We start from the raw sequence: 15,187 nt of genomic DNA on the forward strand, positions 1-15,187 counted from the left end.
GTTCAACATGCCCATGCAAACACATGAAACAATGGAGCTCACTGGAGGATGTTGGAGTGGTGATGGGGTGTGACACGAGAGGCATGTCCGTCTGTGGGATGCACTGAATGATGAAGGTAGAGGAAAAGATAAAAGATAAGGCAGAACTTAATTCATCCAAAGGAAATGTTTGGGCCCAAGACTCTCAGTTTAAATTACATTTCTATAAGCGAGGGCACCAGAATAATTAAAATGTAGCACAGATTGCACCGATGGGAAAGTGCTTTAATGTCTTGGTTTTTATACTATAACTGCTTAAGTATGACCATGGTGATTCTTCCTCAGGCTGAGATTCATCAGGAGATTCATCCATGATGATGAGCAACACCTGCCCTTGGCTTGATTGCACATGTGCAAAACAAAGGTCAAGTGTATGGTATTGACAGCCTGACAAAATGCATTGCCTGGGCACGCCTTCACAGTGGTCGAGGCTCGTTAAAGGGTCGTTAAACTACTAGTTTAATAACCTGTAGTTCACTACTACACTCAACTCTGGTCATGCTGCTAGTGTGAGGTCATCTCTTTATCTGAAAAGCCACCGACAAGGAATATTTTTAAATTTCTCAGATGAAAACCATATTATTATACTGAACTGCAAAAACTGAATGTAAGAAAAAAGAATACTTTCAAACTAACAGGGACCATCGCCCTACTTCTTCATCATTTGTATGATCAAATGCTTCCCTCTAGTGGTCGACTCTATTATCTGATGATTTACAGTATTATAATATTTATTGTCAGATCTTTATTGGCAGTTTTTTTAAGTAATTTTTTTTTTTTTTTACAACGGGGACAGCAAAGGACCTGAGCAACCTGAGACTCCAGGCGCCTAAACCATGTACAAAAATTTAAAAAAGTTAAAACACTTTCCACAAGATGTCCGTAAACGGTCTCTAAGATGCTCTTGCTTACATCTCATGAGTCCAGTTTCCTGATTATAGATAGAAGCTGCGTGTCTGTCTAGCTGGGCGTGGCTTCCAGGTTCCAGCACAGCTGTTCTTCATCTGCCAATCAACTCCACATCCTGCGGCAGCATTTAAGCCTGGCTCATCTCTGCATTCTCTGCCAGGTTGTTCAATCGCATTTGTGTGATATTGACGCTACTGCCAAGGCATTATGTTTTATCTCAGTAATTCTTCAAATTTGGCAAAATCGTTCCCTTGGACTCAAGGTTGAACTGATTAGATTTTGGTGGTCAAAGTTCAAAGACAGTGAGATTTCACAAAACACGTTTTTGGCCATAACTCACAAATTTGACACAATTTAACCCAAATGTGTATAAAGATAAAATGAAGTGATGACATTTTATATCCAAATGGTTAAAGGTAACTTCACAGTGACATCATAATGTTTTTCAAAAACACCTCTGGCCATTATTCAACCCTGTTTTCCCGTGCTTCAGGTCCAAATCCTTGTCACCTGCCACGTTTAGCCCAGTCTCATCATTTCACTAGTTTGGATTTTTGTTTGCCTGCCCTCCTCAGTTGATTCCTTCCTGTTCAATAACTCAGCTCTAACTAATATTGCCCTTTCAGAGCACTTTTTATTTTAATGATTATGATTGAATATTCAGGACTGAACGCTTTTTAATTCTTCCTGTTGCTAACCAGCTATCCATTTTGATACTCCTTTTTTTGCCATAGATGTAATGTACATAGAAGGTCCTATCATGGCTTATGTCCATGATAGGCCTTAAATTAGTATGAGAAAAAAATCCCAAAACAAATACGTTTGGTTTAAAAAAAAAAAAAAAAATTTCAATACTAAAGATCAGGTTGTTTTAAAACATTTAAAAACATTATATATTATTATCATTATTCATTCATACATATATAATATATATATATATATATTAAATTTTTTTCACCAAAATTGTACAGGTTTGCAAATGATTTGTCGGCCCACTTGCACTACCTCCACCGCCCACCAGTGGGCCCCTGTTTTAGACAGGTGTAGATGTTTCAGTATTAATCAGTGTTGCAACTCCAGTATGATGATTCTAATGTCATTAAATTAACAGCATGCCATTTTTTTACGTTTTTTTTTATTTGAAAACACTTGAGTAAAAGCAATGATGATCAACAATAAATGCCCATATCTTTACAAATGAGTCCTAAAGTGCCATTGCACTAAATGTCATTTACATATTATGAAACGAACACAACTGTCCATGTGAGATGAAAGGTAAAACGTAAAAAAGTATTTATTATCATAAACCAAGGTTATCTTTTTACTATATACTTGTATATACAAGTACACACATACACATACATACACATACATTTTTTTAATAGCCTTCAACCTTAACTTAAAGTCTATCACGAACATGTGACATTTCACAGAGCGGTGAAGTGTTCTGCTGATGAAAACCATGAGATGTAGTCAAAAGTCTCAGTGGTAGAAAGTGGATGTTAAGTTAAGATTATTTTGCCACTGTAATTTTCCTTATTGAAATGACAAGACAACATTTTATAATGAAGTGGTTCAGTGTTTTTGCTGAAGTCTGAGATACAATCCAACTGCCCCTCCACATTGACTTCAACTTAAACTTCAACTCTCACACTCTCTGTTCTCTCTCTGTCCACGACAGGCCACTGTAACAAGTAAAGCTTCCCTTACGTAAAATGCATTTGAACTTTTTTTATTATTATTTGTTTCTCTGAGTTTGACAGTGGTGTTTACCTTTTGTAACATGTGGGTATGAAAACCAAACACTTGGAGGCGCCAGCACATCACAGCGTCCTACATGGCTGTCTTACTGGGGTTGTCGGGGTCGAAGGTCATGATCTCCATGTGGATAAGACCTGATTGGATTAAAAAAAGAAAAAAAGGAAAGTGCCGACTTTATTTTAGTACAGAGTATATTGTGGTACTTTTACAAGTATTGATCATTTTTAAATACTGCAATACTTCAGATTTAATAAGAGAATTTATTCCAGTGGTTCTCAAAGTAGGGTCCCGGGACCCTCAGGGGTCCTTGAGGGGGTTCCTGGCAAGAAGGGGAATAATTTATATTCACCTTAATTTCATCCATAAGTAACACAATGACAGAATAGATGACTATTTGTTCTATGGGTTTCAAACACTTTCTGTAATAAAACATCTAAAAGCAAACATCTTATGTGATGGGGGTCCGTGGTCTAATTTGTTTCAGTTTCGGGTCCTTGATGTGAAAAAAGTTTGAGAGCCACTGATTTATTCTCCATTCTGGTTTCACTTTTCATATGTGTACTGCAAGAGTCTCAACCTCCAAGTACCAGTCAGCTCCAGCCTGTCCTACACAGCCATACTTACTCTTCCACTCGCCAACAGCGAGCTCCAGGCTCTCGAAGGAGTCGTCGTACGTCTCGGAGTCCGGCTCACACTCTGGGTCATGATATTCAGCCAGGAAGGGATGGGACAATCCCTGCTTAGCTGTCAGCCTGGTCTCTGGATCCAGCAGCAGCATCCCCTCCATTAGATCTACAGCTGGAAACATCGAGACAGAAAACAGAAAACTTTTACTATATTTGAAAGAAACCACCACTTGGCCATGAGGCTGAAGTTTCTGGCTTTTTTGACACAGAACCTATTTTAAAGTTAAATCTCCCCACTCACTGCAGTTTTAAGAGTCACTACATCTCCAATTGTTATAAATTTATAGCAGTAAGAAATTATATTGGTGACTATCTAGTTCAAAGAAGTCATAATAGAGAAGTTGGGTGCATATTTCATATACAAGATTTTTTTTTTAATTATGAGTGGAGCATGATGAAGTCTTAATCTTAGCGAAAATTTAAGACATGTAAAGAGATTAAGGGTTCTTTTTTCTTTCTTTCTCTTTATCAATTTAAGCATAATATATTTCATTTGAAGTCAACAAGTAGAAGCAGTTCAATGCACCATTTTCATCCATGGATGGAAACACTTCCTTGAAGTTTTTCTTTTTTTGCAGAGGGAGACCTTGCACATATGACTGCGCCTGGAAAACAGGTGATAAAGGTTATATTTTATTTCAAACCAAGAGCTTATAACAAAGAAAAGACCATAACAAAAAAAGAGCAAAGACACAAAGATATGTAAAATAAAAGTAATTTTCCACTGATATCTGCATCTATGCGTTGGCTTCAATACCAAATATGAGGTCAACAAGCTGCAGATGTAAGATGGAAAAATATGACACGTAGACAAGAGAAAACTCACATCTTTGCTCTGCATCTTCTGAACCAGGGACGAGTCTGGTGTTCCTGTCAGGTGGAGGATCTTTTTCAGCTGATCAATACCTGCACAGGCTGGTTAGGGAAGCCTCTGAATGCACAGCATGCAGCATGTAAATCTCATGTCAGAGCGGTCACATGTATGGAAGACATAGTTTAAAGGGCTAATTTGTATGTTTTCTCTGCCTTTCAGTTGAAAAATTTGTATTCAAGACCAAACCAAGATCCCCCTAATGACATCATCAGATAATCTTCACACATCTCCCGCCACAGCCACAGAGGCCATTAAACAACAGTTTTACAGTCTGAATATGACAAATAAACTGACCTTTATGTGTAAAATAGAGTCTAACAATGCTGGACCTGTTTTCAGAAATCCTATGTTTTAAACATTAAAGGAGGGACAGGGTGAGTTTCCTGCTGCTCTAGTTGAACCAAAGACTGTAAATAAAGATAGATGTAGCCTTTGTGACGTCAGGCACAGGTTTCTGAGGCGATGTTTTGAAGTATCACCATCTTGGTGAGTCCTAACTCCCGGCTAATCCCAAAATGGGCAAAAAGGTGGGGCGAGTGAGGAGCTGACACTTTGGTGCATGCTGATTTGTAGCAAGCATACACTCACCCACCTGTCACTCAAAGTGGCCACGCTCCCAATTACACATAACTTTAAGCCTTAATAAAATCTAAACAGGTGAGATGTATTTAAAAAAATGTCATTTCAATATGGGAGTCTATGGGGATTGACTTGCTTTTGGAGTCAGCCTCAAGTGGCCATTAGAGGAACTGCAGTTGTTGTAATGTCCATGTTGGCTTCATTCTTCAGCCCTGGCGGTTGCTGCTTGAGTTGAACATGCACAGCTTTAGTACAACCCACTGTGCTGAATGTGATAGGATACTGTCATGTCCTGGGAAAAGCACCTTGCCAGTAATCATCTCTGCCAGGATACAGGCGGCTGACCAGACATCCACTGTGAGGGACAGAGAATTTTATTAATAAAAATGTAATATTTTGTCGTAGCATCCTGCATTATTCTGCTATATTTTTTTCTTTAATAAAATGACTATTTGTATTAAAGGAAGATAATATTATTACCTGTCTGACTGTAGTGCATCCAGTTGAATATGACCTCTGGTGCTCTGTACCAGCGGGTCACAACATAACCAGTCATTTCACTCTCTGTCTGTCTTGCCAAACCAAAATCCAGGATCTGGGAACAGTGACAGTTAGCTTCACCACTGACAATCTGAAGTAATCTCCACAATTGATTTTTCAAAGGTCAAAGAATTTCAAAAAGGTTGAGTTAAATATTTAAAAAGTAAAATGTAAATTGCTGAAGCTGATCATCATCTTAATTGTTTTTTTGTTTGTTATTTTTTACCTACCTTTAATTCACAGTTTTCATTCACAGCAAGGTTACCGGGCTTCAGATCCTGAAATCAAACCACATGAGGTTTCTTAAAAGCACAAAGCCTCTTGCAGTAAATAAAATATGAAATGGTTAAAGCAATACTTCGACACTTTGTGAAATACGCTCCCTTGTTCCCTTGGTGAGAGTTAGATGAAAAGACTGATACCACTCTTGTGTCTGTTTGCTAAATATGAAGCTACATGCAGCAGCACAGTTAGCCTAGCTTAGCATGAAGAGTGGAAACAGCTAGCCAGGCTCTGTCCAAATTCCTACAAGCTCCTTTAACGCTCACAAATGAACATGCTACATTCAGTTTGCAATGTTGGGCAAGATATTTGAAACAGGAAGTGCTGCTTATCTAGCAGTGGAACTGAACACAGAGCAGAAACACTTTCTTGACGACATTAATCGCTACAGGAGTCTTGGTCGTGGTTGCATGTGCTTGTTAGAACTTAACACTGTCTTGGCCACGGAAACACTGAACGACTCCCTCCCACAACCACAACAAAACATGAATGACATTACACCTGAACACAACATTAATAAAACAACAACAACTTCTTTTGTTACTGAGCCCAGGTCCAGCAAAGCCGCCTTGAAACGACAACCCATATCCAAACCCTTCATGGTCATGAAATTGAAACACACTCACTTTTAAGACCCATGTGGAACTGAAGGTAAAAATTAGATTTTTGTACAGAAACAGATCATGTATCTCGTCTAGTCGAAAGACCATTATACGATCTAAAATCTCGTCTGCTCTTGAAAATGGCTGAAGCCTCTCGACTCTGTGTATCACAGCGCACTGCGCTTCATCTAAGGTGACACTTTACTCACTCACCATTGCATCCCATGTGAAAAGGTGGGTTGGTCCTCCTTAACAAATAGAAGGGAGCCGCATTGTGTGTTGTTTATTTCTAAAACTGTCTAGTTATCTCCGCTCTTACATTTAAATACAGCACTTACAACGTCAGGTCACAGGACATTTTAACTTGCTCACAAGGAACTCAGAAAAACTGGATTCAACTACTGTGCTGCATAGAAATGGAAAGAGCTCCAAAACAATATGAAGTTACATTCTCTTATTTCACTGGAACATTTTAAAAGGTTGTGCTCATGTTTCTACAATCACACTTGCACATGCTTTTCTTTTCTTATGTGAAAATGTATAATGTATGTCTGTGAATTATCTGTGTCCATTTTAATGCCTGTGAATTTGTGCGTGTCTGTCGATGTAAACACTGTATATGTCTATTTTTGTACACAGGTCTCTCTTGAAAAACAGATCCCGATCTCAGTGAGACAACCTGTTTAAATAAAGGATTTAATAATAATTTTACTGATGTATTACTGCACAGCGCTGGTCAACTGTTTAATCCGTATAGTAATGGAAGTATAAAAAAGTGAAGTTGTGGTTATACTGAGGGGGTTTTGTGTGGGATGGAGGGGCGCAGTGACTTCAGGAAGTCGTTAGCTGTTTCCCCATATTTCCAGTCTTTATGCTAAACTAAGTGGCTGCTGCCTCCAGCTTCATATTTAACAGCAAGAAAGTGTAGAATTGTATTTTCCATAATGTTGAACTGTTCTTTTAAGTGTATGACACACGCTGATTATGAGGGAGACGTGGAGGGTACAGTAAGTGGTGTATTATAAAAAGGTTCAAATACCAACCCGATGAATGATCCCTGCAGAATGAATATACTGTGAAGGAGGAGAAGACAGATTATAGATTATAGATTGCAGAATACAGACAAACTAAACTGTACATACACAGTAATGTTTGTGGGCAGAGCAGGTAGACGCACACGCTTATCACCCTCTGGCTCTCTGAATGCGAGGGTTGTGTTTGTGTTTTGTGCGTCCCTATGGGCGTCATATAAAACATCCTGTAGTATAAGAATGAGGTAAATCAATATATAAACACTTACCTGGAGTCCTCTTAAAAGCTGGTAGAAAAGGTATGTGATGATGCGATCAGTTAAGCGCTTCCTCTTCATAATGTGACCAAGATCCTGGGCCACAAATGGCATCACCATATAACTAGAGAGAGAGAAGAAAAGGCATAAATAAACAGAAATAGATGAACGGACACAAAGTTGCCCTCAGCACTGTGGCTGATAAGAGCTTGTTACTATGCTGAGGAAATACATCAGTGCAAAAAAAAAAACAAAACAAACAAGAATAAGCTTGCTCTCGTTCATCACACACACTGAACTTCTCATGCATGCACACACACGCACGTAGAGTGTCAACAAGCTGCAGCAACTCGCAGAAGAATGTGGCTCCTGACTCCCCAACTCACAAGGTTTGGAATTTCTCCAGTGTGGAGTCAGGTGTGAAGACGTCGAGGAGGCAGATCACCTTCAAGGAAAAAACACAGTGAAGACATTAACATAGAACATGACTGTTCATTCACAGACCTATGAAACACATAGTAAACATCTGTGTAAACATCTGGCTTAAATGTTATATTTCTGTTGCCTCTCTGTTTCTAAGGTATAACAGCCTCTATCTTTAATCTACGCAGTCACTGCTGTGATGTTTCTGCACTGCATTTCCCAGAGATCCCCTCTGCAGGACTTGTGCATCTAGTACTGACATCATTGTCAAGGGTGCACTACAAACAATGAAAACGTGTACCTCAAAACCTGGTGGACAAAATTTCACAAAACTTGGCGCACATGTTCTGGTGGCGAGTATAAACCAAAGTCTGAAGTGCCGTATTGATTAATGAGAGTGAGTGTGGCCTATTCATCAATATCTGCTATTGTAAGCCTTTGCTCAATGTGTAGAGAGCTGGAACGAGCCAGAGACACGAAAATTGTCAGTGTATGAAGAAATAATATTCATCTACTTTGCATAATTAACCCGCGACAACGCCACTTGTGGCTACAGTTGTATTTCCTGTTTGACCTCATGTTCATCAGTTCTAAACAGAAAACGACAACACAAGATATAAAGTTCATGCAGGTTTTTTCTTGCCGAGTCTCCATATGACAAAAGATTTTAAATAAAGTCAAAACTCATTGAATATGGTGTCCTGCAAAGACTAAAAGACCATTATGTGAGTGTTTGTAGTTCCTCAACGGTTTTCAGTGAAACTACTGAATCATGAGGGCTGCTGTCCGGGACCATCAATCACATTATGGGCTTTTGTTTAACGGTCAACAAAGTTTGTTTATTCTCAAAATTGAACAGTTTTTGTAAGAGAAAGAGGAAAAATGGAGAAGATTGTGAGCAAAATTAAAACTTCAGTAGCTCATCTGAATGTCTTATATAAAATGAGGTGACTTTACATAATAGAATCACAGTGTATTATAACACATTCACATCTTAGGAATATGACAGGGAGTCTGTGGTGCTTAGACAGGCGATTGTATTGTATTGTATCATATTAATAAAGTTTTTTTCATGTAATTGTGTCCACCCTCAAAAACCAGCCATACCCACTTCCTGTCAGGCTCTTACGTTTTCATGCTGTATGTGGCGGAGCAGCCGGAGCTCCCTGTAGGCCCGTTTGGCATGGATGAGGGACTGGAAAGGCCGATACAGCTTCTTGATGGCCACCTTGTCCTTGGTCTTCTGGTCAATGGCGGAGCTATAAGTGGCAATAAAACATAGTATTAAACACACAGTGTGTAACTTCTGCTGCTAGGCAGTGATGTCATGAAATAGCGAGGGGTCATGGGAGTTGTCAGAACAAACCCACCAGGTGATTATAACCAGTAGAAACACTGAATAGAGTAGTTTTACATTTAAAGTCAGTGTTTTGCCGAAGCTATACAGCAGACATGAGACATCAGGAAGCGGCTGGGGGCTGAGCTGTCCAACATTTGCCTGGCTTTTTTCTCTGACAACTCAAAGACTTAAACATTCAATGACTAAAATCATCCTTCATCCGGTTAAAAAGCATAATTGAAAACTAAAACTAAAAAAAAAATTAAAAAAAATGTGGCTTAAAATTCAATTTTGAGCTTCTGGCAGGCATCCTGGAGGAGGACGTATGAGGAGAGTATAATGCTGTCCAGTACAACAACACCACTCGATGCGGAAACATCACAGGCATCACAAAAGTAGAACCTAATGGCAGAGCAGTCTTCTACTCTATATAGGCATACTTCACGCAGTGGGCACTGAGTGTGTAATAAAGGCACACAGTCAACTTGCTCATGAAATAACTCATGGTTGATGTAGTCTAGGGCTGCATATAATGATTATTGTCATTATCAATCAATCTTGTGTTTTCTTATTTATTTATTAATTTTGATTACTTGATTAATTGTTTCATCTATCTTTCCCCAGAAGCAAAGGTGACGTATGATAAGATCTAGTCTGTCAGTGGCTTATCATTATATGGAGCTGTGTCTGAGATAGCTGGGATTCCTGTATAGGCTGGCCTTGTTCTGTGTAGGGTGGGGGGAAGATTCTTGTCGTATCGGAGGACCTGTATTGACTTGCTGACTTGCCTCAGGTGGACAATAGATGCTTCTGTTAGAAGATGTCAGAGTAATCTGCGCCTCTTGGACTTCATGCAACAAACTCCGGGAGTGGAATGCAGACTTGAGGCCTACACAGCCTATAGAAAATCATTTGTGATGCAAAGCATTTGAATATTGATAGTGAGCAACAAAGGCGAGCACCTTCGACCATCTGCACAACAGTATGAAGCTGTGTCTGTGCGTTTGATCATGTTTACCAGTGTTCCTACTGTATGTTGGGAGTGGATTAAGTGTCATTTTAAATACCTTTATGTGCTTTAATGCGTTCATTCTCCTATGAGGAATAGGTTTACCCTCGGATAGGATTAATTGTCAGTATAAGGCAGAAGAAAAAGATTTTTATGAGAGAAAAAAAGGCCCAAACACTCTGCATTTTGCTCTACAAAAGAAGAAACAAACACTGGCACAACGGTACTTTCCTCGCCAGTGGCTGAAGTCCTGCGCCCCCTCCCCGGGTTAAACTCACCAAACTGTCCCGTAAGCTCCGGAGCCGATCGACCGCAGCGTCGTGTATCTCTCCGGGATGTCCCACGTTGTTTTTTGGACCTCCAATCTGTGAAACCCCGGTCTGACGGGGGAATCCTTCACCGGAGACTCCATGGCTCTGTATCGTTCCCGGAGTTTCAACCTGACAGGTGAGATCTGGCAGCGAAGGTAAGAGCAGCGTAAAGAAACGCCCCCCCCCCCCCCCCCCCCCCCCCCCAGCGTCATATGGGGAGTTGTCATTCACATAACCTGCGGTTGTCAATACGAGCTGACACATTTCTGTTGTTTTAGACAAACGCAGCATCAGCATTTAAGCTACTGGCATCTATTTTCTAAATAATATTTTCAAGATGATATTGCAGAATGATTTAGTTTTTGTTGCATTAAATGGTTAAACGGTTTCTAACAGGAATCATTTTGAATAATCATTGACAGCGCATGTGTCTGCCAACACTGAAGATCACAGTATGCTAGCCAAGACATTACTACACGAGTGAACTTCCGGTGCCATATTGGTTGACATGTGACCAGCCTGTGTTAGTGAATGTAGAATAAGAAATCCATCAACACACAAGTTCCAGGAAGAATTAATTGAATTAATTAATTTATGTAGCAATGGATTGATTTCATTTCAGAAATGTCATTTACAAATATTTATAACTGTGACTCAGTTCAGACCATCATCTCTGGTGTCATTGAATTGTTTTTAACTGTTGGTGAGCTGATTGGATCCTTTTTAACTTACTTGGCATGAAAATATACTTTTACATGTTTTTTACAACTACATTAGGGTTAAGGTTAGCATATTAGCAATGACAGCCCCAGGTTTTCTAATCCGAGGGGTTGGATGCAATTTGGGAGATGTTTAGTTAGGACCCTCTGCTTTGGCTGTACAGTCTGTAATACAGAATGTTCTTGATACTTCAGGAAGCTGATGAAGACAGTGTGTCGCAGGACCTTGCTGTACAAAGGATGGAAATCAACAGTATCAAAACTAATACGTCAGAAGGCGCAGACGACACTGAAATCGTGGTGGAGGGAACGAAAGTTCTGACTGCTCTGGGTTAACTTTCCAAGGGCTTGTTCCATGCTCATTGGGTTGGCATACGCAGTGAATCTTGCCTATCCCAAGGAGCTCAGGTACACGTTTGACGCCTTCCAGAATCTCCTCCTCCAAAAGTGAAGATCCTCAAGAATAAGCTGCTGGCGTAAGAAAAGGCACCGTTACAGATTGAAAGAACTCGTTAGGTCACTGTCAAAGCTGTCACATGGTCAGGTTTGAGGCCTTGTCGAATACAAGAGTTTCAGTGCTGCAGTTAATTGTTGTTCAGGTGGTTATTCAGAAAAATTTAATTATTCCATACTGATTTTGGGGGAGTGGCATCACGTTGTGACTTAATGTTTGCACAGGTTGCTGCTGTTTTACCGTGGGATTTTACTGTCTACACCAGGGATGCAGATTTAACATGTTTTAATTGAGGAATTTGAATTTGCACAAACAAATAATTGTGATTCAAATCCCATTTTAACAAGTAGTGAAGAAGTAAGGCAAATTGAAGTACTTGACCTTATTCCTAGACTCAAAGTCAGTCAACATGTGATATTTTAATTGCTTACATTTAGCTGTTTCAAAAACACATGGGCCTTGAGCATTTCAATTGGCTCATATAATTAAAAAAAATATTTAAAAAAAACAGCATTTTTTTGCAGTCTGAAAACAAAGTCATAATTTAAATGCACTAACACAACACTAAACCTTGAATCACATCCAACCGTCATCTGTGCCTATAATGCCCACAAGTGATGGGCAGAGGTCATAGAATGATGAAAGGCCCAATACAAATTTACCAAAAATGATCATTAATACTCAAGGATATGCCTGAAACTCAGTACTTGTTTTTGTATGTTATATTATTATATATTTTTTTTAAAGATAGATATATAGATGGATAGATAATAAAAATGTGAATAGGTCAAACGTTCTCATGTTCTCCAGATGTAAAAGGAACATGCTTTTATGGTACAAGCACCAACAAAAATCACATTATATTCATTTTTATATTTGTGTTAGTGAAAAGGAAATGTGAAAATGACAATTCCAACTTCCAACATGGCTTATATTGCAAAACCTACATATCTTGCATATCTTTCAGCCCTAATAAATAGATAGATAGATAAAGCTGCCACATATAAAGGCAGTACAATGCCGTCCAGTGCAACACCATAAAACTATCAACTCAATGCTAAAAAAAAGCATCATAAAAGTAGACTTTTAGGCAGAACAGTTGTATTGAATTTCTTTACTCTATATAGGAATATTATATAAAGTGTTTGATAAAGGTAGGCCTAGTTCTAAGTTAATATTATTCACTATAATAGTAAGTGAATAACCAGACTGTTTTTTTTTACTCCTCTTTTGTGTTTTTTGTATAATTAAAAACTGAATTCTCTGATCCTTATATAAAAAATATCAGGCCTAAACAGTATTGGATACTTACACACACAACTTTATCACCACAATTCAGAGGCGATGTTGAGCCCACACCAGCAGGGGGCGGTCACATTTCATTCTAGTTAGCCTAGACAAGGAGGAGAGTCCTGACCCTTCACTCATTGTTCCTTTTTATCATGAATGATTTCAAAGCTGGAGTAAGTGACTCAAATAGGAAATGTTCCCAACTGTTTACCACAGCAGAACCAAATGACTATCAATGACACTGACAGTATAGAGCATAAAATAGACTATGCTGTACAGAGTGAGATGAATCTTTGATTTGTCAAAAACAGACCATCATCCAAATCCTTCTTTCTAAAAACACTGTTGAACTGTCAGTGTAGACAAATACAGTCTCCACTATGTGTTGTGTGGGAAGTACTTTTCAATACAGGCAAGTTACAGCTCAGTGTCAAGCCCGCAGAAAACAGAGCTCTGTGATTGAGTAGCATTTTCAAAGTAAAACTCTTATGTTAGTGAGCTCATTTGAGTCATGGAAGTCACAGACTTGATAACAAAAAATAATAAAAACATTTCAAAAAGGTGGAAAAACACAGGAATATTCGTAAAGTCAAAGTAAAAGTCAAATTTACCTGACATTCCCTGTCTTTTTTCAGAGATGGGAAAACATTTTATTCTGATACTCAGTGAAAAATCTGTTTGAATAAAAATTTATGAATATGAAGACTTTTTTTATCAAAAACAAAATAAAATAAAACATTTTTGTTCTTAACTTGTGTTTGAATCTTGAGTGAATTGGTTTTATTATGAAAGCTACAATACGGTCAGAGAGCAGCAGTGGTGGAAGATGTAAAGGTAGCAATACCAGGGAGCATCAAAACATACAAAAAGAACCAAAACTGAAACTGCTTTTCTTTTATGCCAAATGGTCCATTTCAGAATAACATCTGTAAGCATCATTTTAATGTTGCAGCTGGTAAAGGGATCTTCTAAAAGATCTTCTGTGGATTTAAAGGAGTATAATTGAGGCCTTAAACTGTCTCAGTGTCTTCATTCTCTTCATGTAATCCCCAATCCCTGTAATCTCTCGGTTTTTCAATTTGTTTTCGCACTTTATTTTGAAGGCATTTCCGGCCTCACCTTGTCTAACTCGGTGTGTCTTGCCGCTCCGCTCCGCTCCGTTGACTGCTGTTGAACCGTCTCAGATGTGAGAGTGCTGCACGGTCCGAGGTGCTCGCTCGCTGCGTCTGAACAACAGAGTCTGTCCCTGGTTTGGGAGGGGAACCCGCACACAGACACGCTTTCTGGAGTTTGTTTCTACTGTTAGAGCAGTTACTTTCCCACAATTGCGCCGGGTTTTTTCTTTTGTTTTTGAGGCTAAACTTAAACAGTATCGCGCGAGAGCTGGACCTCATCAAATACTTTGTGCTTGTTGGCGTGGATGTGAGGCTCTGTTTCACTCAACATCATGGACGGCTGATTCACCCGCTTCACTGACCCAACAGGTAAGTTCAATGCAAACATTGTTCAAATGGAAAAAATAAATAAAATTAAAAAGACGCAGGCCAAGGCGTTCATGAGAAAAAAAACACGTGTTTTCCCTCAAAAGCATCAGTTTTAACTTTAATATTTAACCAAATCTTTTACATTCATTTTCACATTACAGCTCATAAAGTGTTTTAATAGTGGGACATGAAGGTTAGGTTCTGCTTTCAGTGCTATGCTTTTACAGTGGTCGCCTGTTCATTGAATAGTTTTTATAATCTTTGCTGTTTTACTTAAGACACACACTGAAGACTAGACTGCTCACATGAACATGTATACAGTGGCTTTGGACCACGGTGAGCACAGTGATTCAGGCCACACACACACACACACACACACACACACACACACACACACACACACACACACACTCACTCTTTTGTCAGCTGATATAGGAATGTGTGTGAGCTGTGTGAGCCAAATGTCAAATGCCTTGTTCACCTGCTAGCATTCAGCTGGACACACACACACACACACACACACACACACACACACACACAAACACACACACAACTGCCTATTTCATGGCCTTATTTAGAAAACAGAAATCATCTGCTT

The 15,187-nt window shown here is 39.1% G+C and overlaps 2 protein-coding genes across 3 annotated transcripts in view; one reads left to right on the plus strand and one right to left on the minus strand.

The window, feature by feature from the left end:
- Positions 1-1,186: 1,186 nt before the first annotated feature.
- zgc:171775 (STKc_p38 domain-containing protein) lies at positions 1,187-10,805 on the minus strand. Its single transcript, XM_056385860.1, has 12 exons — positions 10,610-10,805; positions 9,113-9,242; positions 7,947-8,005; positions 7,573-7,684; positions 7,316-7,345; positions 5,619-5,666; positions 5,329-5,443; positions 5,132-5,203; positions 4,222-4,301; positions 3,922-4,000; positions 3,334-3,507; positions 1,187-2,843 (listed from the first exon to the last, which is right to left on the minus strand). Exons 1-12 carry the CDS (start codon positions 10,741-10,743, stop codon positions 2,782-2,784), a joined length of 1,095 nt encoding a protein of 364 aa, XP_056241835.1. The 5' UTR covers positions 10,744-10,805; the 3' UTR covers positions 1,187-2,781.
- Positions 10,806-14,309: 3,504 nt separating this feature from the next.
- plxnb1a (plexin b1a) overlaps positions 14,310-15,187 on the plus strand; it is a 64,326-nt gene continuing 63,448 nt past the window's right edge. For both annotated transcript variants that reach the window (XM_056385806.1, XM_056385807.1), the window contains exon 1: positions 14,310-14,589. The gene's annotated coding sequence lies outside the window, so the exon portion shown is untranslated. The remainder of the gene's footprint in view (positions 14,590-15,187) is intronic.

The sequence above is a fragment of the Seriola aureovittata genome, chromosome 9, assembly GCF_021018895.1.
Source record: "Seriola aureovittata isolate HTS-2021-v1 ecotype China chromosome 9, ASM2101889v1, whole genome shotgun sequence".
In the NCBI taxonomy this organism is placed as follows: Eukaryota; Metazoa; Chordata; class Actinopteri; order Carangiformes; family Carangidae; genus Seriola; species Seriola aureovittata.

Bases quoted from the DNA above. Each gene is read 5' to 3' on its own strand.
- zgc:171775 (XM_056385860.1), bottom strand. From the start codon at position 10,743: ATGGAGTCTCCGGTGAAGGATTCCCCCGTCAGACCGGGGTTTCACAGA. The intron at 8,006-9,112 runs GTAAGAGCCTGA...TTTTCCTTGAAG, and splicing joins GCCACATACAGCATGAAAAC to GTGATCTGCCTCCTCGACGT. The intron at 5,204-5,328 runs GTAATAATATTA...TGTCCCTCACAG, and splicing joins GATGCACTACAGTCAGACAG to TGGATGTCTGGTCAGCCGCC.